The 27,575-nt window shown below is 48.6% G+C and overlaps 1 protein-coding gene and 3 long non-coding RNA genes across 5 annotated transcripts; 1 reads left to right on the top strand and 3 right to left on the bottom strand.

The window, feature by feature from the left end:
* Positions 1-2,317: 2,317 nt before the first annotated feature.
* Positions 2,318-7,972, bottom strand: LOC309866139. 2 transcript variants are annotated; one of them, XR_014312432.1, is made up of 2 exons: positions 5,140-7,972; positions 2,318-5,022 (listed from the first exon to the last, which is right to left on the bottom strand). It is a non-coding gene; the product is annotated as an uncharacterized lncRNA (long non-coding RNA). The 2 variants fall into 2 exon arrangements; XR_014312433.1 differs by having other exon boundaries at positions 5,963-7,972.
* Positions 7,973-8,011: 39 nt separating this feature from the next.
* On the bottom strand, positions 8,012-10,249 carry LOC309866140. Its single transcript, XR_014312434.1, has 3 exons — positions 10,202-10,249; positions 8,641-10,007; positions 8,012-8,094 (listed from the first exon to the last, which is right to left on the bottom strand). It is a non-coding gene; the product is annotated as an uncharacterized lncRNA (long non-coding RNA).
* Positions 10,250-12,518: 2,269 nt separating this feature from the next.
* On the top strand, positions 12,519-16,325 carry LOC309866138. Its single transcript, XR_014312431.1, has 2 exons — positions 12,519-14,597; positions 14,855-16,325. It is a non-coding gene; the product is annotated as an uncharacterized lncRNA (long non-coding RNA).
* Positions 15,997-19,468, bottom strand: FOS (Fos proto-oncogene, AP-1 transcription factor subunit). The gene is made up of 4 exons (XM_082733565.1): positions 19,136-19,468; positions 18,113-18,364; positions 17,573-17,680; positions 15,997-17,447 (listed from the first exon to the last, which is right to left on the bottom strand). Exons 1-4 carry the CDS (start codon positions 19,274-19,276, stop codon positions 16,803-16,805), a joined length of 1,146 nt encoding a protein of 381 aa, XP_082589691.1. The 5' UTR covers positions 19,277-19,468; the 3' UTR covers positions 15,997-16,802.
* Between the last annotated feature and the right edge of the window lie 8,107 nt (positions 19,469-27,575).

Below are 27,575 nucleotides of genomic sequence, written 5' to 3'. Positions count from 1 at the left end.
TCTCTTCTCTTCTCTTCTCTTCTCTTCTCTTCTCTTCTCTTCTCTTCTCTTCTCTTTTCTTTCTCTTTCTCTCTTTTTTTAAAGATTTTATTTATTTGGGGCGCCTGGGTGGCTCAGTGGGTTAAAGCCTCTGTCTTTAGCTCAGGTCATGATCCCAGGGTCCTGGGATGGAGCCCCGCATCGGGCTCTCTGCTCAGCAAGTAGCCAGCTTCCCCCCACCCCCTCTCTGCCTGCCTCTCTGCCTACTGTGATCTCTGTCAAATAAATATTTGACAGACAGAGATCACAGTGGGTTGAGAGAGAGAACCCAAAAAATTAACTTTTGCATCGAAAAATTACAATACATTCTATGTGTTAACATATTTGTCTTCATACCAGTACAATCATAAAATATAATTTTCAATTAATTTTTATAAAGGAGCAAGCCCCACAGGCCAAGCGCCTAGGCTCCTAAAAGTCATTATGCAGCCCTGATGAAGAAAGTCCTCTGCTGCTTTTTTCTTTAAAAAAAAAAAGGGGGGGGGGGAACAGTGGTAAAAAAAGGAAAGCGCTCCCTAGCTGAGTGTCGGGATCCCTCTCAGCCCTAACATCCTTCAGGTTCAGGGCATTTTTTGCCTCAACATGCAGGATCCTTTACAGAGTGGTTTCTTTTTTTTTCCTTTCTAGGATTTATTTATTTATTTGAGAGAGAGCGAGCATGAGCGGGAGGGGCAGAGGGAGAAAGAGTCTCTGCTGTCTCCCCATTGAGCTTGGAGCCCCACTTTGGGCTTGATCTCAAGACTAAGATCAGGACTTAAGCGGAAATCAAGAGTCGCTCACGCCACCCAGGTGCCTCCAGAGTGCGTTCTTAGGAGTACATTTCCTACTGCTTTCAGAATCTGTGTGCCATCTGCTTTTAGCAGAAGATCTTGTCCCGCCAAAATTTTGTGCAACTTACAAAATCCCTGTGGGGCTCTCCTTATCTACTTGGTCAAGGACTGCAATGCCCGCCAGTGGCCGACAGAGGGCGAAGCGACTCAACCTTAAGCGTGAGCATCGCAAGGGCGCCTGGAATAGAAAGCCTCGCTCTTCAACCGCAGGGGCCTGACCGGAGAGCTTACCAGAGATGCAGAATCTCGGACCCAACCCTAGGGAGGATCCTAGACCTCCGTGATCACAATTCACATGGTAAGAAGATCCCCAGATGACTGATATACAACATCAGGTTTAGGGGCGCCTGGGTGGCTCAGTGGGTTAAGCCGCTGCCTTCGGCTCAGGTCATGATCTCAGGGTCCTGGGATCGAGTCCCTCATCGGGCTCTCTGCTCAGCAGGGAGCCTGCTTCCCTCTCTCTCTTTGCCTGCCTCTCCACCTACTTGTGATTTCTCTCTGTCAAATAAATACATAAAATCTTTAAAAAAGAAAAAAAAAAGAAGCACTGATTTCAAGTTTCTAGTCTGAGAAAGGGAAGCCCACTTGCTCAAGGGAAACGAGGGGGGAAGAGGAACTGGTTTAAGGCATCCCTCCCAGCCCCCAATCTCCTGTTCCTTCAGCCAGTCAGCCAGCGTCAATCACGATGAGACCGAAACCACAGGAGGGATATAAAAGCGTTTTACAGGTCATAAAGCAACTAGTTTCTTCTTCCGTTTTAATAAATACTTACTGAATACCTACTATGTCCTGGACCTCAGGGACACAATCGTGAGCAAAAAACAGACCCTGTTCCTACCTTCCTAGAGCTTTCAGCCTAGTGGGGACACGTTTTTTAGAGCCAGTCCTGGCAACCGTCTTAACTACGTTAGCTGCTATGGTTCCGGTTTATAGTTGAAAAAATTGAAGGGCCGAAAAGGTAAATAATTTTTACAATTACACAGCTCAAGACGGGGTGAGCTGATATGACCTTCCCCTTTGTGACGGGGTCTGCGCAGTCTACCGTGTGAGGCTCAACGGCATTTCAAAAGCCTTGAGAAGGAGCACCCCCTCGGCCCACCCCCAAAAGAAATAATCTTGGATGCGCACAAAAGATGAGTTGCGAAGATATTTGCAGCCTTGTCTATAACAGCAAAAAATGTAGAAACCGCCCAGAGGTTCTATTTCAACAATGCAGAATTGGTTAAATTGTTGGATGTTTATAACCAGAATTCTATGTAACTGGCGATTAAATCTGATCACGCAGAAAAATGTGTTCATGATCTCTGGTGTAGAAAAAGCAGATTACACCACGTTATTACAGCATGGTCCTATTTTCATAAAAACCACAGCATAAAAACTAAAGACTAGAAAACTAAAGTGAACAGGAAAGGTAGAATCAAAAGTAATGACAGTCATTATCTCTGTGATGAGACTACAGGTGATTTTTTTTCTTTATTTTGATTGAATTGTCAAAAGGTTTCACACCAGGAGCATCTCTTTCTTTTGGAAAGAGAGGAACAGCAACAACAACAAAAAATCAGAGAGTGGTTTGAAACTTCCCATTTATTATCTATTTAAAAAAAAAACCAAATTGCTCTGCTGGGAACATTTAAAAAACATCTCTTCTTCTTACAAAAGCAATAGGTATTTGCCAAAAACAAGTAAAACAAGTACAAGAATGCACAAACAAGCAAAAGAAGAAAAACACATTCCCTCTTCCCCCACAGACAACTAATACTGGCAACTTCGTGACTCTTGATAGGTCCTGTTTGTTTGGGTTTTTTACAGATAATTTTTTCCTTTGAGTTCTGCTCTAGATGTTAGCCCAACCTAGCACGAGAAATAGGAGTGTGGAATGAGGCTTACAGATTCCTGTGTGATCCCTAAACAGTCCCTAAGGTGCATCTGTCCAGGTCTCAGACTGTGTCTGGGATCCCAGAACAGTGACTCTCTTCGAACAGACCCCACCATCGGGGAGCACACAGACCCTTGTGGGTCACAGGGCACAAGCGCCGACCAGCATGAGGACCATAATAAGAGTGATTCCCAGCGTGCTTGGGATTGCAACACCCCATCATGGTTGGGATTTTGCAACCTCCCCCCCCTCCACTTCGAAAAGAATTCAGAGGAATACAAACAACATTTGCATATTCCATTTAGTGCTTTTCCACACCTGCAGCTGAAGGGAAGTAAGGTTAATTTGGCTTCAGGACTACCATCACCCTCCTTCCCACGGCCCTTGGAGAATTGCCGGCAGTCAGTCCGGGTGTCCTGGGACAGGTTTGGGAATGGCAGCTGTGCGGGCAGGTTCTGCCGCGAGGGAGGGCCGCACCGGTCCTGGAAGTCCGGGTCACCGGGCAGGTGTCTCTGGGCCATTCCCACACACGCGCGCTCCACGGCGACAGGTTTCCGAGGCCCACCCTGCCCACGCCCTGTCTTACTACCGTCCTCTCTCCTGGGAAGGAGAGCAGAAGGGCCTATAGCTGGCACCTCGCCCCACCGCGTCCACACCCTCAGCACAGGCCTCGGGCAGAAAATGTTCCTAGAGCTGATGTGCAAGTCAAACCGTTCTGGGTTTCTTCAGCGCCTGTGATATCCAGTCATGGCCCAGACCCAGGGCCTCCCCCGCCTGCCGCAAACCTCAGGCTCCGGGGCTGAGCTGGCCTATATGTTCTCTTTCTCAAAACGTCCTAGATTTTGGAGACCCTCTTCTCCTCCATGTATGGCTCCTCTGGTCTGCAATAACCACCACTTCTGTTTATAAAGCTCCTCTATGCCACGTACTGTCCAAGCGTGCAGCGCACACACCCGTCTTTTGAGGTGGACACAATCATCCTCATGTCACAGATGAGAACACCGAGGCTCCAAGAAATAAAGCAATTTTCCCAAAGTCACACAACTGCTCACAGAGACAAGAGACAACTCAGGCCTGCCTGACCCCAAAGTTCATGTGCTGTCCTGGAAGGCTGGTGCGAAGGGAACCAACTTAGAGATCGTATCCTATCCCATTTTCAAGACACCTGAGCTGGAAAATTCATTTACAAACCGTCATATAGTACTTATGTGCCCGGCACTTGGCAAATAGCAACTCAATTTATCCTCCTCCTATTGCTAGGAGATGGGTACTTATTTATACAGATGAGGAACTGACACCCAGAGAGGGAGTAAGCTTGCCTAAAGCCACACAGCAGGTGGCCTGGGCTGATCAATTCTTGGGCTGCCTCTCTGAGCCCAGGAGCAGAGGCCTCTCCCTCCAAATTCTTTGTCCTTCGGCCTTCCCACATGGCCACCCGCTTCCCTCCGAGTCTCTCCCTGAGTGTCTGCTTCGAACTTCCTCATCCCTCTCTGGGTCTTGGTGGTGTTCTCTTGTGAAACTGGTTTTGTGGAACTACTCATTGTGCAAGGCGATATTTGGTTAGGTCACTATCTAGAGTCCCCCAAAGATCTGACAGTTCTGGAAGGTCTGTCGAAGCAAAGGCTTAGAGTTTGTGTTTGCAGAGATTAATTAATTAATGTATCAATTAATCAGCAAGAGCTTACTGAGAGCAGTTTCTGTCCCCAGCCCTGTGCTGTGCAACATGGAGTCTACGAACACGAAGACACAAAACCTGCTTCCCACCCTCAAAGGAAACAACACTGAAGACATATGTAAATGTGCACTCTGCATGCTGGGTCTGTGCACCGCTGTATTTAGAAGACATATAGGCGAGGAGAGTCAGAAAAGTTGTTATGAAGGAGGCAGAACTTGAAACAGGGATTAGAAAAGGGGTAGGGGTTTGGATAGCACGAAGGAACAGCAGAGTCCAGGCAAGAGAAACAATACAAATCTTTTCTGCATCCAAACTGACCAGATCATCAGAATTAAGCCAGAAAGGGATTATTTTTCCTGTGCCAAATTTTGCTCTATCAGAGGGAACCAAGAGGGCTTCCTTCCTCTCCTGCAGCACCACGGTGGGGCTTCTGAGTTGGAGAAGGGCGCTGTGCCTCCCATGTCCACCAGGGGGCAGAGCTGTTGCTTCTACCGCTCTAGCTCCGAGTACAATCAGAGGGGAAGGATCCCAGACTCCTCTAACCAGCCGGTGGGGATCCCTGAGGCCGGGTCTTCTCAGTCTGAGCTGCCTTCGTACTCGGTCTAGATGTTAGCGAAGAAATAGAATGTGAGATGTAAGAGGAAGTGGTTGGGACGAAAAGGGAAGAGAGACAGAGACATTCCCCTACAAAATCTAACCGCTATGTGCCATGAAAAGACCTTCCAGTGCGCAAAAACGGGTTCCCACGGGTTCGGGCTCCGTGCCTTCTGCTCATGTCTTGGCTGCGAAAAGCTTCATGCAGGGCTTGGGTAACTGTGAAGAACGACCAGCTGCTGGTCCAAGACTGGTTTCAGGACAGCCAACTCGGGTTCTCTGGACGAGAAAAGCCGTTCCAACCCCCTGTTAAGGAGGCATATTTGTGGCTTTGGCAGTTCACACCTCCTGGCCATCGCTGCAGGTCCTGGGGTCAGGCTGTGAGCCGTGCGGAGGAGCAGGTGTCCCACTGGCGTCCTCTAGGAGGCCCAAAGCCAGTGTTTGGCTCTACTGCACACCCCACCACCGGAGCCAAGCAGCAGGGTCCCCAAGCCACAAGAGCACTGGGGTTAGAGGTGAGATGGAAAGCACTCTGGTTTGAAGCCAGAAATCCTCGTCTTCATCTGTCTCCAACCAGCTGTGCACGTTTGGAAGGATGAACCTACTTCTCGGAGCCTTGGTATCCCCATTTGTGAAACGGAAAGGCTGGAGTAGGGGGAAATGTCCGCTGTGCGCTCCAGCTCTGATGTTCTGGAAAACACGCAGTCCTCTGGCCAGAGAAACTGGGGAATCGGCGGGAGGAGGGGCGCGCGACTGAGCCCCCTGAAGAGTCAGCCCCGCGCCCGCAGTCAGTCCCCCGCAGGGGCCTCTGCGGCACTGCCCGCCTCCCTCCCCACCCGCCCTCGGGGCCTGGCGGCGTACACCCACGGCTCCCGCCGAGGCTTCTGGAATCTGGTTGGGTTCCTCCCAGGAATGCTTATTGCCCTTTACATCTGCAAATCGCTTTACCTCAGCAACCCTGCTGCGCGGTTATTAATCATCGCAATATTCTTCCTTCCGCCTGCAAGAGGAATTGCGGGGATCCGGATTTATGAAGGTGAAATCCGAAGGTAATTTGCCTGGGATCCCATTCAGTCATCCGTTAACTGAGTGAATTAAGCGCCTCAGCCCAGCGAGGCTGCAAGAGCCACCCAATTCCGGCTACTGTCAGGATCGGAATTGTAGGGGTCCTCAACGAGCTTCAAGGGCATTCCATGACGCCATGGGGATAGGGAACAGTTCTAAGGTGACGGACGACCCCCCTCACACACCTGAGACTGCTGCAAACAGCGCGATCACGCCCCCCACCCCCACCAGTTCCTTCTAGCCGGCCGGCCGGGTAAAGGGAAGTGACCTTCCCAAGGTCACTTATCCCCCAAGGGGCAGCACTGATCCCAGAGCCTCCGGCTTCAAAGCTTTCCACCGCCCCATGGGCGAGAATTTGCAGTTCGAGCCTATAAAATACAAACTAGGGTTCGGCTGGGGACGGCTGTTTCCCTGATTTCCGGCACCGAGTGACAAAATCGTGAAGCGGGCTCACCCAGCCGGGACGGGTGAGACAGCCGCCAATCCTGCCTGCAAGATTGTTGAGAGACCTCGGAGCTCATCCGATCACCCACGCCCTCTCTAGGGGTCCCTAACGCCCCCGTCCCTCGCCGCACCTCGGATCTGCGGGAAGGGGCGGGGGCGGGGGGCGCGTGACACACAGCTCGCGCCAGCACCCCGCGGGGGCGTGGCCGGGAGCAGGGGGCGGGACGAGGCGGGAGGCCGGCTCGCAGCCTCCTCCCCTCCCCGCGGCTCGCGGGCGAAGCCAAATATGGGCAGAGCGGAAGCGGCGGGCAGACGTCACGGCGCCGGGTGGGGGCCGCGCTGCGGGGCCTGTGACGGGAGGCGCTGACGGCGCCTACGTGTCACCATGGAAACCAAACAGTAAATAGAGGGCTCGCGAGCTCTTGACCCTGCGACCTGGCCTGGCGCGAACGGCCGGAAGCTGGAAAGGGCCAAGGAGAAACCTGGGCCTGGCAGATGATGGCAGAGGAGGGGACGCCGAGGGAGCAGCCCCTGGGGAAGCCAGCTCTCCCTCCGCCCAGGATCCAGCAGGGCCAGGTCCGGAATGGAAAGCAGCCCTCCTGTCCTTTGTGGAGGGCTCCCATCGGTCTGCAGGGCTGTTGGGGATGCTGCTTTCGCTTTGTCTTTTCTCCCCAGCGGCTAAGAATTCAGGGATTGGAGCCACGGGACCGGGTCCAAATTCCAGCTCTGCCGCCCTAGTTGGATGATCTGGAGGAGATCACCGTCCTTCTGTGCCCCCAGAGTATTTTATCGATATGATTAATAGCTGGTCTTACCTGCTAGGATCGTTTGAACGAGTTCATACAGATCCGGGTGAGCGTGAGTGAGTGTGTTTGGAAGGGTCCAGCACATGGTGAGCCAAGCTGGGACTGGCTATTTTTATTCCTAAGCAGCAAAACAGTAGCTCACCAAGCATTAGGCAACGACCAAAATATACTGTTGTAATGTTTTGTTTTCTTGATTCGTTCTTCAGTTTTACAATAAATAATCGTAAGGGAATTTTCCGCTCTAAAGTTAATATTAAATGCAATTAAGTATTTCCTGTACTAGCTGCGATGTGTATTTACCAAATGAAAACATCGCACGTCTCAGTTTGCATCGTTTCCTTCACAGCATTAAATTTTAAACACAAAATCTCCACACGGTCATACATAATAACAGAACTGAAGTACCTTGAGTTCAGTTTCTCAGTTTTTACAGTCACTGTTGTCCTCGTTTATTTCAAATCTATTTAAACACAGTTCTGTGTACTACCAGAGGGCTGGAGACGTGCACTGCACCCAAAACAATTTCAAATGACTCTGAACCATTACAGACTTCCTCTTAAATGAAGGCATATAGCTAAGTCCATGTGTTGGGGACCAACCGTTAGTACAACTTGGAGTTTATTTCCATGTAGATTACAATGCATTAAAGGATAAGTAATTTTTAAAATGAAGCTTACGTGTGCACTGTGAAAAACAACAGTAATCCGGGCAACTGTTTAGACCTTAAAACAGAAGACTCTTCCAGGAAGGAGTATTTTGCCACATCTAAAATTGACAGTTCACCGCATTAATGAAAAAGCAGACAGGAATGCCTGGGTGGCTCAGTTGGTTAAGTCGCTGCCTTCGGCTCAGGTCATGATCCCAGCATCCTGGGATCGAGTCCCGCAAGGGCTCCTTGCTTGGCAGGGAGCCTGCTTCTCTGCTGCCTCTGCCTGCCATTCTGTCTGCCTGTGTGTACTCTCTTTCTCTCTCTGGCAGATAAATACAATCTTAAAAAAAAAAAAAAAAAAAAAGGCAGACCAACTTTAGTTGGATTTATTATTACTTGTGAATTCTGAGCAGGTAATGTGACCCTTTGTGGATGACGGACCCTGGGGCGGACCCCCAGTAATTCCTACCTCCTGGTGTCCACGCCTTTGTGTAAATCCCTCCCCTTGAGTGCAGATGGGACCTAAGATTCACCTCTAAGCAATAGAATATGGCAAAGGTGTTGGGATGTTACTCCCATGATATATAATATGCAATATTTACATATCTACCTATATCTCCTGCTTTATAAGGGAGATCTATATAGACAGATATCCATCTTACCAGCACACGCTAGCAGGTTCTCCTGGCAGGCTTGACGAAGTGAGCAGCCATGTTGAGGAAGCCGCCTCCTCAACCTGACGGTGGCCTCTGGCCAACAGCCAGCAGAAAGTCAGGCCTTAGGTATATAATCCTGAGGAAATAAAGCCTGGGACAAGAATGAGCTCAGACGCAGACTCTTCTCCACTCAAGCATCTGGCTGAAAACTCAGTTTGGCTGACACCTGGAGTGCGGCTTTGTGAGACGACCTTGAACACAGGACAGAGCTAAAGCGGTGAGTCCACAGAAACTGAGAGAAGACACGCGTGTTGTTTCAGGCTGCTAACTGGGTGATAATTGGTTGGCGGTGTCGCACTACATCCACTTCTCAGGCCTTTCAGACTAAATGATAAGATGCCCCTCCAGCGCATCTCCACAGGAGTCCTCTGACATCAGAGTTTTGAAGCTAGAAAGGGAGGTCTGAGATTTTTGAAACCCACTCGGGGTGTGGTAGTCTCAAAGGGGTTTGAGTCTTACCGTGGGTCATTAAGTACATGTTTAGGTGCAGATTTTAACATTCCAACAAAGTGGTTGAACACTTTGGACTTCATGGTCACAAAGAGCTGATCTCAAATCTCAGATCTGCTAAATACAAGTGTGTGACCTTGGTCAGTTTAATCTTTTCTAGATCGTTTTCCTCACCTGTAAAACGAGGATCCTCATACTACCTGCCCCATAGGGTTGTTGTGAGGACAAAACAGGAGTCCCCATTGAACAAAATCATTACGGTGTACCCAGGATATGCCTGTTATGAGACATAAAATGATGAGTGAAGCAGATATAGTCCCTGATTGGGCATTGCCTAGGAAATGCCCAGCACAGCCTGGCACACAGCAAGCATGCGTGAAATGTTAGCCATTATCAATATTATACCCTAGGGCTCCAGGTTCTATCCCTGCCACATGCCTCCATAAAGACTCTATAAGCTCACACATAGAACCTCTAGCGTATGATTCCAACTGCCCACATCCCCCCTGGATGTTCACAGGCACAGCCAACTCCACATGTACAACACAGACCTTACCTTCTCATTCCCCCAGACCGGCTCTTCTTGCTACCTTCATGCTATCTTCAGTCATACAGCTTCCTTGTGTGTCGGCCCAGTGAACCTGAGAGTGGCTTGGATCCTCTCCCTCCCTCACTCCCCACATCCACTCCATCACTAAGCCCCAACACCCCTACTCCTTTATTACCTCTTGTTCCCTCTCCATTCCCACCACCCCTGCCTCCGTTCAGCCTACACACAACTGAAGCAAGTAAATACCAGGCTCTTCGTGATCTGGCCACAGTTACCTCTTCTTGACCTATCTCCTGCCCCTTCCACTTTGATGCTGCAATATTAATGTAAATGAAATCAAGTGTACTTATACGATGCTCTATAATTTACATCCCCCTTCCTCTCCTCCTCCCCCCTCCACCCACATTTTATAGTCCAGCAAAGGCAAGTGTGTTGTTTTATGAGTCTGTGCCTTTACAGTGCTAGCCCTCTGTCTCCAGGAATCTTTTCTACCTGACACTCACTCACCTAGCAAACTCCATCCATCTTCAAAGCCCCGCTTGGAGGTCACCGGCTCAGAGACTCCCCCCAAAGAGAGGTCATCACTCCCTCTTCTGTGCAACCGTTGTACCTGCTGTTTTCACTGTCACAATGTATTATGATGTATGTGTTTACATGTCTTTCTCCCTTCCTAGGCCATGAACTCCGTGAGTACAGGGCTGCGTCTTGATCACATCTGAAACCAGCACCTGATACATAATAGACACCCAGAATCTTTTTTTTAATTGAATTAAATGAAGCCCATGCTTGCTCCAGAGGGTAAATATTTTCTCCCCGACCCCCATCTCCCTTAATTATAGAGATAATAAATAATAGCTAACCTATCTACACTGTAACAAGCACCCAATACATAATTTTTTTTTAATGTTTGCAACAACCCCAAGAGGTAGATACAATTATTCTCCTTTTACTGCTGGGAAGACTAAGGTGCAGAGAGGTGAAGTAACTTGCCCAAGGTCAGGGAGCTGGGATTCAAAGCTGAGTCTCTGCTCTGAACCACTCTACTATGTTGAATCTGATTTCTCAAATCTAGATGAATTTATCATAGTTTTGATAATTATAGCTGTGATGAGAGTCTCATAATTGATCAAAAAGCCTGAAAACCAATCCGCTGTTTCTGTAATCTGACCACACATTGTTCCCCAAAGTAAACATGGCAGCAACTGGGGCCTGGGCCATCCGTGGGGATGTTGAAGGGGCTGCCCTTTAACAATTCCTCCTTCCCCAGGGCCGGCTCCTCATGGAACTATCCACCAGACCCCTCTGGGTTCTTACCCTCCCCAACTGATTGAACCAAACCTAAATGCCTTGTCAGGGTGACGAATGTAGAAAGGGCTTATTAATTAAGAAGAGCTGATGGCCATCAGGCCAGGCAGCCTCCCTGGGACAATGATCAAGAGCCCTTTCCACCCTCGGGCAAAGGAAAAGCAACAAGGAGTTTAGTCCTTGAGTGATTACATGAAGCCACTAAAATGAATTGCTTTGAACTAAAGCAGTTCATGCTTCTGTCGCTGTCTCCGACATGCAAAGAAAGTGGAAATCTATCCAGCCAGCTCCCTTTGGGGACTTTGAACTCATTCGTCAGAATTCAATATACTTTATTCCCAACTGCTTTCCCTCAGGTCTGGACATATTCTTGGTAAACGATGATTATGATAATGATATTGATATCAACAATGACAGTAATAATAGCTAACCCTTATTCTTCTATGCTAATGCATACTAAATTGCAGGCTTTATGATCTAGCTTACCAATTGCTAGGCACCAATGAACTCAAGTGGATACATGTGATGGTCTAAAATTTCATATGAACAAGAGTACAAGAGTGAAAAACATAGGTTTGTTTGTTTCTTTGAAGATGATTACACCTATAGTCACATGTACATCCATTCTTTATTTGATGTTGAAACAAATTTCTCAATTTGTAATTAGTCTGGAAGTGTCCCTGACCTGCTATATGCTTGTATTTTGGGTGCCTCTTAAAATTTCTTCCCACGCTCGCTACTTTCTCACCTTAATATTGTAGAACCCTGGAAAGGAATTTTTTTTAAACGAAGGACGTGCTCTTCTACCCAGAAAGAAGTCCGTGAAATACACAACTTTTCTTTATTTTTAAATTCTATTTATCTCCCTTTAGATATATTTTTTTAAATTTTTCAACTGCTTTCACTTATTTATCCATCTTCATCCATTTAACGAGCATCTAAGTGCCTAATAGATACTGGGGATATAGAAGTGATCAAGACAGAATAGGGTCCCGGGCATTCAGAACTTACAATGCAGTGGTGAAGGACAGAAATTTGTTAAAAGAGGAAAGAAAAAAAAAACACATAAATTATATGTTGCAGACAGTGACATGTGCAATGGGAAACAAAGCAGGATAGTGAAACACAGTCATGGGGAGGAAGTGGGCACAATACTTCAGAAGAATGGTATGGGAAGGCCTTCTGGCAGAGATGTCCTTGGAACTGAGTCTGAATGGCGGGAAGGAGCCAGCCTTGGAAAAGAGGTTTAGGCAGAGGGGCAGCAAGTGCAAAAGTCCTGCAGCAGGAACAAGCACACTTTGCATCAAGAATGGAGGGAAGGCTGGTGAGCAGGGTGCCTGTAGGGGAAAAGGACTAGAAGGTGATGGGGAGGAGTCAGCTCTTTAATGCTAATAGCAAAACAGCACCCCTTAGAGCCATCTGATGTTCAGCATTCAAATGGTGCTCTCATCTCATTTATGTTCTGATTATCAGATTATTCTGTGCTTAAACGAAATCTCATACACAGTTTAAAGATCAATTTTTTTTGTTGTTGTTTTAGGGTTTTTTGGCTTGAAAAACATTGAAACTTGGGTGCTCTCCTTAGAACAATCACCTGAGAACTTTTACTTCGGCTCAGTCTCTCCTTTGTCCTTTAATTAAAGATAGCAATTGATTTACTTTCATTCACACATGGAAAGTTGTTGTTGATACAAAATTACTGTTATTAGAACAAATTGCTGAATGCTACCCTTTAATTTTAATAATTGCACAGGATGCAGGGGTGTGTAAAGACGATATAGAATCTATAATCCACTATTATATACACAAGTATTTTTTAAATAGATAAGTATTTTTTTTCTTCTTCTTTTTTTCTACCTAAAATCAATATGGAGCTGGAAACACGATGGCAGGGTATTTACTTTGAAATTGAATGGGCAGAGGTAATCCAGAGGAGGCAGTAGATGAATTTCAGGAGCCAAGAACAGAGTGGGGCGTGTGTTTGAAGCCAGACATAAAAGAGATGAAATCCCCATTGCTTAATATCGTAAAAGAGTCTGGCTATAGGAGGTTTTTTTGTTTGTTTGTTTGTTTTTAGCCCAATGTGGGACTCAAACTCACAACCCTGTCATCAAGAGTCACGTGCTCTACCAACTTACTGGCCGGGTGTCCTTGAAATAGGAGAATTTGGAGAATATGTGTGGAATTTATTTCTGCTCATGGAAATAGCACAGGATCTATTCTTTCATCCATCAGGCAAATATTTATTAATCCTGTACTATGCACCAGACACGACGACAGGTCTGGGGATCCATTGATGAGCTAAAGTAGACATGTTCCCCCCCAAAGGATATGACCCTTCCCATCCTTTTTCCCAACCCTTTCTATTATATATGTATCTTTTATATCTTTGGGGATGGTTGTTTTGTTAAGACCAGCGTGAAGTCATATCTCGTGGGTAGAAACCAGTCTTTTCCCAAAGGAAGTTGACATTTCTAGAATCCGTTACCCATGGGAGTTTTTGAATCCTGATTCAGGAATTGGGAAGATCCCTTTGGCTGAAAGAGAGGGAATTCCTTTCTTCTCTTGATCCGAAGAGAACAGTCCACAGGGAGCTTGGTGGGATGTCAACCCTGTGGAGCACACTCTGGCCTTTGAGAAGCCTGTTAAAAGGATTCCCCATAAGCAGGTACCTCTCCCTCGACCAGCAATGTGGTCTTGTGGGTGGGGCAGCCTGGTCTCCACTGGGTTATGGTGAACTAGAAGAAGGGTCTGGGCATAGGCTAAGGCTGTCAAAGGGAAAGCAGTGTTCTTTCTCTGGCCATCATGGGGTTGACAGGGCCATGAGTCAGGTCCTGGGAGCAGTTCAGTGTCTAGGGCTGAGGTCCAGCCACACTTCTGCACCTGGGAAATCTCCTTCCGTGGGTTGTTATTTCTGTGCATGTAAGGGGAGCCAGCTGGCTTCCTTACAGGGTATCTCACCTTGTTATTTCAGATCTGGGTGTTAGTTGCAGTAATTCTGTAATTAGTCTAGGCCATATTTAAAAGCTACAGAGGGGCGCCTGGGTCAGTCGGTTGAGCATCTGACTCTTGATTTTGGCTCAGGTCACGATCTCAGGGTTGTGAAATCGAGCACCCCAACTCCCCACCCCTGCTCATGGAGGCTGCTTAAGATTCTCTCCTTCTTGGGCGCCTGGGTGGCTCAGTGGGTTAAGCCTCTGTCTTCAGCTCAGGTCATGATCTCAGGGTCCTGGGATTAAGTTCTGCATCAGGTTCTTTGCTCAGAGGAGAGCCTGCCTCCCCCTGTCTCTGCCTATTTGTGATTTATCTCTGTGTGTGTCAAATAAATAAATAAAATCTTTAAAAAAAAAACAAATTCTCTCCCTCTCCCTCTGCCCCTCCCCCACTCGTGCTCTAATAAAGACTACAGAAAATTTACGTCTGAACAGCAAGCAGAGTCTAAAGTCACTTCCATTATTGCAAGACAGACAAAAGTAATATGCAAGTGGTATGTGATCTATCAGTGCTCTTAAGAGCCTGAAGTAAGTTGGTTTCAAATGTCAATTATCATGTAAGGCACGGGGAGGTCATAGGTGAGAACATCAACCTCAATGGAAATGTCATTTTCTTTTCTTTTTTTTTTTTTTAAAGATTTTATTTATTTATTTGACAGAGAGAAATCACAAGTAGGTAGAGAGGCAGGCAGAGAGAGAGAGGAGGAAGCAGGCTCCCTGCAGGCAGAGAGAGAGAGGAGGAAGCAGGCTCCCTGCCGAGCAGAGAGCCCGATGCGGGACTCGATCCTAGGACCCTGAGATCATGACCTGAGCCGAAGGCAGCGGCTTAACGGCTTAACCACTGAGCCACCCAGGCGCCCAGAAATGTCATTTTCATTTAAGACTTTCAACTTGACTGCGTGTGACACCCCATAACCACCCAGTGATTTTCATTATCACTGAAGCATTGGGAGGCTAGCACTGAAGCTCTCTTCCACCAGGCAGGTGTGGATCCAGCTTCCAAGCATGGGGCCAGCACCGGGCCTGAGAGCAGCGGGGAAAAGGGCTCCTCTCTTTGTGGTTCGTGCATGCAGCGTGTAAAGTCCTCATTACTAGAGGTGCCCAGACAAAGGTCATGTTCTTCTTTAAGACGATAAAGGTTCTAAGTTACAGCCTATTCAGAGTCATGTTGACTTCTCCATAATGAGCTATTATGTAACTTTTTATTTACCCAATGATCAACCACTGTTTTGTACCGTTCCAGATCTCTTTCAAATTCTCAGAGCCAGTTTTCTCTTTCCCCAGTGTAAGCTAAACGGCAGGCATAGGATGTTCAAGAAATATTAGAAATTTTAAGGCATTTAGTACTAAGGGATAGGACAATAGCCCTCCTTTCCTTATGAGAATAAAAATAGTCCAACTAAATGTACGTAGGAATTGAGGCCTCAAAAGTTTTCTTTTTTAACCAACTATTAAGAGACAGTTCGACCTTAGAGATAGGGTAAGGAATGAGGAAGTTAAGACTGGAATCTCACTAGTGGAACATTGAGAAAGTCATTCATTCTAACCATTCTTCAATTTGCTCACCTTTAAGGTAGGAGTAACTCTCACATAATTCTGTGGGAATAAGAAGTTAAAGTGGTTTGTATGAAGCTTAACTCTGTTTGCAAAGGGATCCCGTTAGATCAAGACATTTCCACTTAATATAAGCACAGCGAGATTTAAATATTCCCCCCCTTTGACTTTCGAAACAGAGAAAAAAGCAGGCAGACATGTTCCCACAAAAACTATTGAACAGCCAATTCCTCCCTTCCCAGAATCTGCTGGAGAATCTTAGCACCGCCAAGTGAACACACATTATTTGTAAGATATGCCAACATCAGCTCTAGAGTTTCCTTCTCTATTCTGATAAGAGATCAAACAAAGGGGCGTGTCCTCCTCCAGGAGCCTCCCTTCTGGACAAACTGGTCTCCCGATACATTTCAGAATCTCACGAAACTTCCAGAATGAAAAGCATAAGCTTGGTCGCATTCAACTTAAATGCTTTTATTGACAATGTCTTTGAACAATAAGCAAACAATGCTTAAATTTTTTCATTCAAATTCACTTTCCACATGTCAAAAGACCTCAAGGTAGAAAAAAATAAAATAAAAATATAAATATCTGAGAATCCATCTTAATAAATAAATTAAAAACACAATAAAACGTTTTCATGGAAAACTGTTAATGTCAGAACATTCAGACCACCTCAACAATGCATGATCAGTAACGTTACAATGAACATTGATGTTGAAGAAAAACTACAGTACATGGATATAGCTATTTATTTCTAACTACCAGAAAATAAAGTCATATCTTTTCTTAGTTTAATATTGGTCATTGCTAATCAGAACACACTATTGCCGGGAACACAGTAGTTATTGTTAAAATCAGCTGCACTAGATACAATTCGAAAATATCCAGCACCAAGTTAATTCCAATAATGAACCCAATAGATTAGTTAATGCTATGAGAAGACTAAAGAGAAAGAGATAAGAGACACAGACCCAGGCCTGGCTCAACATGCTACTAACTACCAGCTCTCAGATGTGTCACTGGGAACAATACACACTCCATGCGTTTTGCTACATCTCCGGAAGAGGTAAGGACTTGAGTCCGCACGTGGATGCTTTCAAGTCCTTGAGGCCCACAGCCTGGTGTGTTTCACGCACAGATAAGGTCCTCCCTAGGTCTACCGGAACCCTCGAGGGAAGACGGGTTTCTCCTCTCTGTAATGCACCAGCTCGGGCAGTGGCGCTTGCCGGCGCCCACTGCCTCCCCTCCCTGCCTGCTCACAGGGCCAGCAGTGTGGGTGAGCTGAGCGAGTCAGAGGAGGGTTCGTTGCTGCTGCTGCCCTTGCGGTGAGCAGCCGCACAGCTGGGGAAGGAGTCAGCGTCGGGGTAGGTGAAGACGAAGGAAGACGTGTAGGTAGTGCAGCTGGGAGTACAGGTGACCACGGGGGTGCACAGGGGCTCCAGCTCTGTGGCCATGGGCCCCATCCCCAGGGAGCCACCGTGCAGGGGCTCCCAGTCTGCTGCATAGAAGGAACCAGACAGGTCCATGTCTGGCACAGAGCGGGCGGTGGTCTCAGAGCCACTGGGCCTGGATGATGCTGGGAAGAGGAAGTCATCAAAGGGCTCGGCCTTGAGCTCCATGCTACTGATGCTCTTGACCGGCTCAACGGAGGGCTTTGGCTCGGGATCATTGAGGAGGGGCAGGGTGAAGGCCTCATCCGACTCGGGGGTGGCAGCTTCGGGCAGGCCCCCGGTCAGATCGAGGGAAGCCACAGACATCTCTTCGGGGAAGCCCAGGTCATCGGGGATCTTGCAGGCAGGTCGGTGAGCTGCCAGGATGAACTCTAGCTTCTCCTTCTCCTTCAGCAGGTTGGCAATCTCGGTCTGCAAAGCAGACTTTTCATCTTCCAGTTGGTCTGTTTCCTGTATCCAGATGGATAAAGCAAAGTGTAAGACACGGGCTTACTCAATGACCCTGCTCCCCTATACCCAGTCTCCAACTCTGCCCCTAAGTTTGAAAAAAGGAGTGAGCCACAGGATCCACGTACCGCTTGGAGTGTGTCCGTCAGCTCCCTCCTTCGGTTCCGGCACTTGGCTGCGGCCATCTTATTCCTTTCCCTTCGGATTCTCCTTTTCTCTTCTTCTTCTGGGGACAACTAGAAAAATAATTTTCGGAAAGACCAACAGTCAGTAACAAGGTCTGCCATCAGCTAGCTCTGTTCATTCACCCCCGTGCATTCACCCTGCTGCTTGCCAGCTTCCCGGCACCTCTGCTAGGAAGCCATTTCTAACCTGCCATTGTGGGGTGGGTGTGACTTGCATTTACAATAAGATCCTCAGCAAGAGAACAAAAGAGGAGCCCAGTCTACAAGCAGGAGATAGGAATGTCTTAGGGAACAAACTCTTAGAGCATTTCTTGGGGTAGGACTATCAGAGTCTGGCCTGAGATGGAAATGGCTTGGAGCCAGGGTTCCCCACTGAGGATATATAGTGAATTCTGTGTAGTGGCTTTTCCCTTGTGTCCTGTGCTCCCCATCTCCACCAAGGCCAACCCATGCCCCCTACAGAGGTGCTGAACAACTCCTCACCTGTTCCACCTTGCCCCTCCGGCCGATGCTCTGAGCTCTGCCTCCCGTCATGGTCTTCACGACTCCAGCCCTGGAGTAAGCCCCAGCAGAGGGGGTCGGGACTCCATAGGGATGGGGGGCTCTGGTCTGGGATGGGGCCACGGAGGAGACCAGGGTGGGCTGCACCAGCCACTGCAGGTCCGGGCTGGTGGAGATGGCAGTCACCGTCGGGATAAAGTTGGCACTGGAGACCGCCAGATCCGTGCAGAAGTCCTAGAACGAAACAGAAGGGGAAAGCTGACGTGAGTGAGCAGGTTCCGGACACAGGTGGGGCGAGCCGAGTTTCCAGTGCCGCATGCCGCAGGGAGAGAGAGGGAGAAGCAGCATGCCCCGGGCGGCTCGGGACTTTGTATATGCCCCTCGTCCTGGATGGAAGGTCTCCACGTCCCCTCTCAAGAAATCCGCAACGCGCTGCCTTTCTTCTCCACCCTGCTGCTGCGTCCCCGTTATCCCTCCGGCATCACTCGCTTGAAAGGGGGTTTGTTATAAATATCCCTGACGTCTGCGCTGACGCAGGCGCCGCTCCGGAGTCTCCTGAATGAACTCGCTTTTTATCAATGAAACTGCCTTACACACCCGCCGGCTTCACCCTCCTCCCCCGCCCCTCCTCCCTGCTCCAGGCTGCTAGGGGAGGGGGGGATTGCCGCTTTCTGTCGCCTCCCGGAGGAGCCGGGCTCTAGTTCGCGAGTCTTTGCTCGGGACACGTTTTGCCCCAGCGAAATGTCAGAGACCAGGCAGAGAGCGCGGTCCCAGGGCAGCCCAGGAGCAGCCCGCCGCGGCAGAAAGCGATCAGTTCTTACTACGACAAGCGTGCGTGCGCTCCGAACAAGTCCGGGGCTCCCGACACAGGGCTGCTCCGGCCGGGGCAGCCTCCCACCCCTGTCGAAGGGGTCCGCGACTCGTCTTCCCGAGCGTCCGCCCCGCTGTCTCCTCCCCGGGGACCCCCGGACCCCGGGCCCCGCGGCGGCGCGAAGCCAGGCTCACCTGCGCATTGACGGGCGAGCCCATGCTGGAGAAGGAGTCGGCCGGTGAGTGGTAGTAGGAGAGGTTGTCCCCGGCCGGGGAGGCGCTGCTGCAGCGGGAGGAGGACGCCTCGTAGTCGGCGTTGAAGCCAGAGAACATCATGGTCGCGGTGAGTCCGGGCCGGGGCGAGGGGCTGGGGGCAGAGACAGGTAGGAGCCGCCGGGCAGAGCTGGGTAGGAGCGCGGTCACGGCTCGTTCGCTGCGCCGCCGCCGCCGGCTCTGTCTCGGCTTCGCTGCTGCTCGCTGCAGATGCGGTTGGAGTACGAGGCGCCGCAGCCACTGCCCTTTTAACAGCATTCTATGAATGAGCCCCCACATACGTCATGGGCGCTACCATCGCGGAGCGAGGGGGGTGGCGAGCGGACGTGGACACCTCTGCGGCCTCCTTGCCGCCCCCGCCGCCCTCGCCTCTCCCCGCCTTCCGTCTTGGCCTGACTCCTTATCCCCTGAGTGTTTAACAATCTGGGTCTTAGGCGTCTCGGGGACCCCCTATGATGAGGGACTCCGGGAATGGCTCCCCCCACGACCGCAGGGAACGGCCGTGGAAACCTGCTGACGCAGATGTCCTAATATGGACATCCTGTGTAAGGGGGGACGGATTGACGGGAACTGCTTGCCGGCTGCAGCCAACACCGAGGGTGCAGCGAGGGGGGAGGCGGGGGCCGCGGCCGGGGGAGGGGAGGCGGGAAAGGCGAAGAAGGCGAGCGAACATTCGCACCTGGTTCAATGCGGACCCTTGTTCCCGGGGCGGGTTGGGGGATGGGATGCGAGCGCCTTTTTACCGGTATACGGAACCCCGGAAACGTGCTGGGGCTCAGGTATGGGAGAAACAGGTATTCAGCCCAGGGGTTTAAGCTTCGGCCCCGGAAGGAATGCCTTCCCCCGACCCCCGTCCTTTCCCAATTCTAGCCCTGATTAAGTGCAAACTGTGGAAGCAGACCATCTAGCCCCCAGCCGGAGCCATACTAGGACTGTTACCGCATTTGGAAGTAGAAAAGTCGGGAGATCCAAAATAAGAGAATACGATAACCTACTTTATCTACGATGTTGGGTATTTTAATTTTAATTGTTTCGTTTTGGGTGGGGTTTTTTCCGTTTTTAAGGGGAAAAAAGTGCGTGTTTTTTTTTTTTTTTCTCGGCCATACTTAGGCATATTAGTGTTACTGTCAAATCTCTAAGACACCAGCCAGTAAACCTTGTGCAGAACCTCCATGCAAGGATGTCTGATGGGTTCGTTTGCCTAGTTCTGAGCTGGGGCCTGCGGAGTGGGATGGGGTTGCAGGGAGGTGGGGGGAGGTGCTATGTTGACAAAGTGGTCAGTTGCGGGTACTGGGTGAAGACAGCCTTTGGGGGAGCGTAAGTCCGAGCTGGGGAGTTAGATGATGTTCGGTTCCCCAGGAAGCTGGGCTTACTGGCAGCCCACAGCGGGTGATTTTCCAGCGCGGACTTGGAGGGGGGAGGACGGGGGCGCTGGAAGGATCCTGGCCAGCAGCTCCCAGGCAGGAGACCTCGGCCGCTGGGACCTCAGGCGCGGCTCTGTGGCCTGGAAAATGGGGTTGGGCGGCTAGGTACTCGGGAGTGCGTCGTGTCCCCCCAAGATGCCCCAGCCTCCTGCTCCGCTGCAAAGGACACTGGGGTCATATTGCCCCCTCCTGGGTCGCAGAGCGCCGGCCTCCTCGGGGACGCAAAGTGGCAGATGCCAGCAGAGTCCCTGTATCCCTTCCCCCACTCTTTCGGGCCAGGGGCTCAAGGTGGGCCCCTGGAAAGGGGCGAGGCCGGATTAGGGCAGGGGGCGGATCCCTCGGGGCGCGCGGGGAGCCGAACCGCCGACCTGCCTCCCGCCGCCGCCGCACCCCGGAGCCAGGCGATCCTGCTATAGATAGTAACAGGGAAGCGGCTGTTTACAGCAACACTGCGCCGCCAGGGCTGTCTCCAGGCGACGCCGATCGGCCGGGCGCGCCGTCCGCCCGGCCAGGCCGCCCTCCCTTCTCGCTCCCCCGGGGCCTCGGCCTCCCCAGCCCGGCTGCGGCCACTCCCGCCGCCTGACATCATCCTCCGGGTCCGGGGGCTGCAAGCGGCTCGCGCGCGGCGGTGCGCTAACCTCCATTCTTAGAGATGAGAACCCGGCGGGAGCTGGGAGGGCAGGGAGGCGGGGATTCGTGGAACTGGGCCACTTGCTATTTTTGCATTCCCTGTCACAGGCAGAGGTGAAAACAGAATTTCATCATTGTATGTCACTAGTTTATGTTGGTGGGAATTCAGGCGCTTCCCCCCCTCCCCATTTTAAAAAGGAGAGAGAGAAGGAAAAACACATTATAAACACACACTTCTCAAAGATGCCCTGAATCCAAAAGCCATTCTTCGGCCTTCAGTTCTCCCAATTCTCTCATCTGTCAGGCTACTTCACCGCCCTTGATTATTTAAAAAAAAAAAAAAAAAAAAAAGTTATGGGAGCTGAGGGCAAATCCATTTCTCTTTTTATTAGCTCAGATAAAGTAGGTCAAGCTTTGAATTCCTGGGTCTGGCCTTGCCTTCCACTCACAACTGGATCGCAGGCCACTTAAGAGAAAACCTGGAATGATTTCATTGACTTCCCCTTCAGAGTGTGAATCAGCTCAGCCCAGCACCTAAAGGGTGTATCAAGATTTTATATCCAGGATTTATTCTGTATATCACTTTGCCAAAAAAAGGAGAGGGGTCTTTGGAAGAACCCGGCTCCTCTCCAATAGCTTAACTCTTTCCTTTCTGGCACCATTAATACAAGAGTTTTGCAGACTTAATAAATCCATCCTCTGGAAAGGACAGAACTATGAATCCATAATTCTTTCATCTATTTGTCAGAGAACTATTGAAAGTCTCCTGTAGCCATGCATTCCTGTGAGTGCTGGGGGCTAGCACTTACTATAATGAACAGAGTGGACCGTCCCTACTCTCAGAGATTGTGGTCTTGGGGAAAAGACTGACAAATTCGGTAGAGAATTGCAAAGCAGCACTAAGTGCCTGGACAGAGGTAGGAACAGGGGGAGATGGAACGCAGGGGGAGGATTCAGAGAGCAGTCTCAGAGGAAGGGACTACAGTACAGAGATGGGACCTGGATCCACTGTCCCCTGGGAAATGACAAAATCAAAACTGAAATGCCAGAGATCTGCATCTGTGATCATTCTAATGTACTCTCATCTCTCAATCCATTTCAGGGCTGCAAAACCACATTTTTCATATGGAGCTCACATGGCGTCACCTTAAAATAGAGGGAAATCAGAACTGACAAGTGAAATTATCTTTGCCACTTGCCAAGGTCAGGGTGACTTTGAGACAGATGTGTGTTGCCTCTGTGAGCAAACATAGTGCTGCCTTCCAGCAGGGCAGGGATTCTGTGCTCTGGACAAGTCTGAGCATATAAAACCCAAACTTACGCAGTTTGTGATTATCTGTGTGCTGAGTTCCTCCTATTTGGGGATCCAAGAGTGAAAAGGAGGGTAGAATCCTGTATCTGATTTTAACCCAAACTGAAAACAAATCTATCTCTCCTCAACAGTTGTTCCTTATCAGATGGAGACTTTTCCTATTTTGCACTTTTCTGGCATTTGAATTAAGAGACCTGACCCACATCAAGCATTTGTTCAGTAAGTCTGGAAGTCAGTGCACATTGTTTCGCCTGGTGTGATTGCAACATTAAGTGAAAGGCTGCTGTCTGTGCCACCTACGTAAATGCTGCCGCACACAACCCGTCCCCAGCATGCAGAAGTAGTTATTTATTTGGGGAAGTGTGGTCCAGCGGTGTAGGGTTGTGGTCAGAGCACGGGACCAGAAGTCAGGAAGATGTGCATAGCAAAATCAACTCCTTCAGGAACTTGGGGAAGTCGCTTCTTAGCCTCGTTTAATATCTACACACTTGGGGCCTTTGTCTTCTTCACATACCGATATTCACTTAGCATCTAGCACAGTGCCTGGTCCACAGTGGGTGTTCAGTAGGTATCTCTTGAATGGACGAATGAATGAAGGGAGGAATGAATACCTTCACCCAAGCAAGGCAAACATTGTCCTTTATGGGTCCTTAGCAATCAATGGATGGGGTTCTTTAAATCTTTGGAAAAGCTGAACAGGCTGAGTCTTTTATTCTTGGGTATGAATAGGCAGAAATTGGGAAAGAGAAAATAACAAGATGCGAAGGCTATTTTCCGCTGGTGCAGGCTCTGTGTCTAAAGAACACCCCAGCGGTTCGTGATGAAAGATCAAACTTGCCCTTGTCATCCAGCCCCATGATAAAGACAGCCAGTGCCCGTACATAAATGCCACATTGTCTGCAATGACAATGACCATGTTACCACCACCCTCTAATTTATTCACTCTAAATGTCTAGACTCAAGAAGGAGAAGCATTCCACCATTCCTGCAGGACTCACACTCACACATGACACCCAAAGGAGGGCTTTAGGGGTCAAGGTTACTCAGCCTATGGCTCAGACAGTGAGCAAGAACACTGCTCCTATTTTAAAACAGTGGAGGCACAGGATTATCAGCACCATCACTATACACACACACACACACACACACACACACACACCACTGCCACCACTAATTAGTACTAGGGATTTAGCCTCTTTGGAAAAAACTTTTCCTTCTGAACAACTCTTGGCTCTTTGACAGGAGATGATGATTCAAAGGGATCCCCGTCCTTCTGCTAATGTGAGCATTTACACAAAGCTCCGTGTGGCCCCTAGGATATACTCCATCTGGAGCTGAGGAAATTGAGGAATAGTTATGGTGCCAAAGAATGACACCTTTTTCAGTCCAAGCTGGCAGCATTTTTCACCACAGCCAGCATCATCGAACTGTCATTGTCAGGCATGCTGAGACTTCCTGCATGGGCAGACAAGCAAGTCCTCTCCAGGCTCTCAGCTCCTTGGATGTCCTGAGCTGAACATCCACAGCTCTGATGGGACTCAGATGCTGGAATTCCAAAAGAACCCCATCTAGGTCACTAAACCTATAGGACAACACACCCTGAGCAAAACCCACAACTGCGGGACTCCCATCCAATGGGGAAAATCTCCGAGTCAGCATGGGGAGGGCCCCACATCGCCAGAATGGGCTGCCACATGACGTGCTCCAAGGCATTAAGACATTTCAAGCATAGTTTACGCCACTTTATCCACCACCTTGCTCAACAAGAAAGATCTTTAAAAGAGACAGTAATAAATTGTGATGCAAAAAAAAAAAAAAAAAAAAAAAATCCTCCATCTAAACCAGGAAACTCCTGACTATTATGTAGGAATTCAGAGTTATGCTGCCTTCTGATCTACAGATTAGAGTCTCATTCTCAGATGGGAACATTTTTGGTCTTAGTTTAGAATTTGATTGTGTGCTACAAGAAAACTTCCAGAGGCAACTCCAAGCTGAGGTCTGATTTTCCCCACTGCTATCTTACCTGGGGTGTCAGTGAGTTAGAGTTCACTGGTAAAATCCCAAAAATGACTCTACAGAAGCTTCCACCTTCAGACTCCGGCCCACCCAAGACGAGAGGTAATCAATTAAGATAGGGACAGATCTCATGCTGGAAGTCTACTCCCCCCCCCGCCTTATGAATTAAATCATAACCCTGAACCCTAAATCATAAATCCCTCCAAACCTGTTTAGTGGCCCAGTTACAGAATTACACTAAGAAAAAAATCTGTACTCTTTACTGAAGTCTACCAGGTATATCATTCAGTCTCTGTCTAGCTCTCCAACCTCATCTCGAACCACTTTCCCTCCTTGACTCGACTCCAGCCACACTGGCCTTCTTTCTGTTCCCCAAATGTGCTAAGCTGGATCTGTAGCTGGGACTTTCTACCCACTGTTCCCTCTCCCCTGACCCCCAACCCGGATCTTGACGTATTGACTCTTCCTTAATGTCTGCACAAGTATCAATTCTCCAGGAAGCCCATCCTGCTCCCATCCAATGTGGCATCCCTCAGTCACTTTCTGTCATGTTACCTGGTCTTATTTTCTGTCTAGGACTTATCACCATATTACCCTATTTGTTCATTTATATACCCTTTCATTGACTTCCCTACTAGGCCATAATCTCCACAAAAGCAGGAGCCTTATTTGGTTTTTTTTCAGTAGGAAACTATCCTTAGTGGCTAGCTTCTTGACAGTAGAAGGCACCCAATAAGTTTGTGGAAAGAATGATCATTAAACAGAAACTCATCCTTTATTGTCCTTGTGGTTGAAAAGGCAGTATGGATTTTCTTTTTGGATAAAGGGGCCTGATGGGTGACTTCTTACCTATATCTTCCACAAGTGAGCAGAACCAAAATCCTGTCAGCACTTTCTTTATCAGGCATAATAATTTAGATGCTTACAAAACCCATGGGCACACCCATTCTGGGAACTGTACAGACCCATCACATTTGCTATCTAAATGCTTCTACTACTACCTGTCCTATGAGAGGGTACGGGTGCTACAGTTTTAAATCCACAATCACCCCATCCAGAACAGTGATCAGCACAACGAGAAATTCAGTCTAGGGCAGGTTATCTCCAAATTCTTTCTTTTTCACAAAATCAAGTTAACACTACAAGCAACTTTTTATTTTTTATTTTTTTAAAGATTTTATTTATTTATTTGACAGAGATCACAAGTAGGCAGAGAGACAGGCAGAGAGAGAGAGAGAGAGAGAGAGGAAGGGAAGCAGGCTCCCTGCTGAGCAGAGAGCCCGATGTGATGCGGGGCTAGATCACAGGACCCTGAGACCATGACCTGAGCTGAAGGCAGAGGCTTAACCCACTGAGCCACCCAGGCGCCCCATACAAGCGACTTTTTAGAAAATATTTGGGCACTTAAAAAAAAAGAAAAGAAAATATTTGGGCATTAAGTTTAAAAACCCAACTTTTTGTTGTTGTTGTTGTTGTTGTTGTTTATAAGCACTGCAAATCGGGCCATAATAAAATGTTTATGGCCCCAATACTAAAATGATTATGGTACCCTCCCAAGCGGCTCAAAATAAAGATAATATTAAATTGCAAAAATAAAATTTTATTTACAAAATAAAACTAACCAGTATGCTGGAATAGGGCCTGTACATGAATTCATGAGGGAGGAAAAAAATCGCTGGTTCCCCCAGGAACGGTGCCTTGCACAGGAACAAGCCCTCAATAAATGAGATTAGAACGACAGCTACAATTTTCCCAGTGTTTTCTAGAATGCCCCTTACGCCCATCCCTGCCCCAGTCCTGGCCTCAGCATGTGCTCACTTGGCTTCTTGGGCAATCCAGCCATGACTGGGCATGCGGCTAGGGCCAGGTCAGTATTTGTTGAGTATTAGACTTGCACTGGACAGGCCTGGAGTATCACATACTGCGGAATCACCTGAGGCCTGAATGTGGGGCCTGACTACATCAGCCCTCTCTGGGCGGGAGCTGATCTTCAAGGTTACATCAGAGTGTCATGTGTTCCTGCCCAGTTCAGATCGCTCAGCTGGGTGGCTGGGAACAGCACCCGCAGGATTCTTCATTTGCATCGTTTGGCAGAATCATTCTGTTCTCCCTCCAGATGAATCAGGTGGTTTGGAATAAACTCTAGGTAAACTGTGCACAGGGTATGGGTGAAGAAGAATCTTCGCTTTCCCTGTGAATGGGACACTTCACGGTAGGCGGGGCTTTGGGTCCCTCGGCTTCTATAACTTTGCTTACCCAAGTCAGGTTTTGTGAACCAGGGCTTCATCCAGCTGGTGTCTGTCTGAGCTTGGAACTTGGAGAAGAGTGAAGCAAGGGGTTGTGAAATAGGCGGGGGAGATGGAGAAAACCTAGTGTTCTTCAAATAGCGCTCCACTCCCTGGCCTGCCTGCTAGATTAGCAGGCTCACGGAACAGCAGCTCTAAGCCACAGTGAATATTTCGACACTCCTTACCCATTTCTGGCCCGTGTGGTAAAATGACCAGAGAAGTACTTTAAAAAAATGAAAATAATAGTAGAGAACTCCGAAGCATTTCAAATGAAGTGATTTTAGATGGTATGTTTAGATAAGAGCAGCCCCGTGGTGTTTCTATCACACATCTGGTTTGAGATTAATTTAGTTGTAGTCTTATCAGATAGCTCTCTTCTGCTTTCTACTTTTCCACTGGTTTCAGAATCCCCTCCAGGGAAGAAAGGGGTTTCACATGCCTCAAATTATTATTACCTTGCATAAGAGCCAGAAAAAACAACTATCTGCGGGTACTAGGTAAAACCTCTACAAAGTTCATTTTTTCCCATAATCAGCACAGGGATGATTATCCTATCCTTTATTCGTCGTTCAGTACCTTTGCTGAGCATCTACTATGTGCCCGTCCCTGGAATTCCTGGTACACGGACAAGCTTCCTGTTAAAGTGAAGCTCATAGTCCAGTAATGTAATAGACAAGGAAACAAACAAAAAT

The sequence above is a fragment of the Mustela nivalis genome (assembly GCF_964662115.1).
Source record: "Mustela nivalis genome assembly, chromosome: 6".
Lineage (NCBI taxonomy): Eukaryota > Metazoa > Chordata > Mammalia > Carnivora > Mustelidae > Mustela > Mustela nivalis.
Note: the sequence above shows the minus strand (reverse complement) of the source record. Positions and strands in the feature narration are given on the sequence as shown.

Coding starts and splice junctions, on each gene's coding strand:
- FOS (XM_082733565.1), bottom strand. CDS start 19,276: ATGATGTTCTCTGGCTTCAACGCCGACTACGAGGCGTCCTCCTCCCGC. Junction 18,365..19,135: donor GCTCGCCCGTCAATGCGCAG/GTGAGCCTGGCT, acceptor GTTTCGTTCTAG/GACTTCTGCACGGATCTGGC. Junction 17,681..18,112: donor GGAGGGGCAAGGTGGAACAG/GTGAGGAGTTGT, acceptor TTATTTTTCTAG/TTGTCCCCAGAAGAAGAAGA.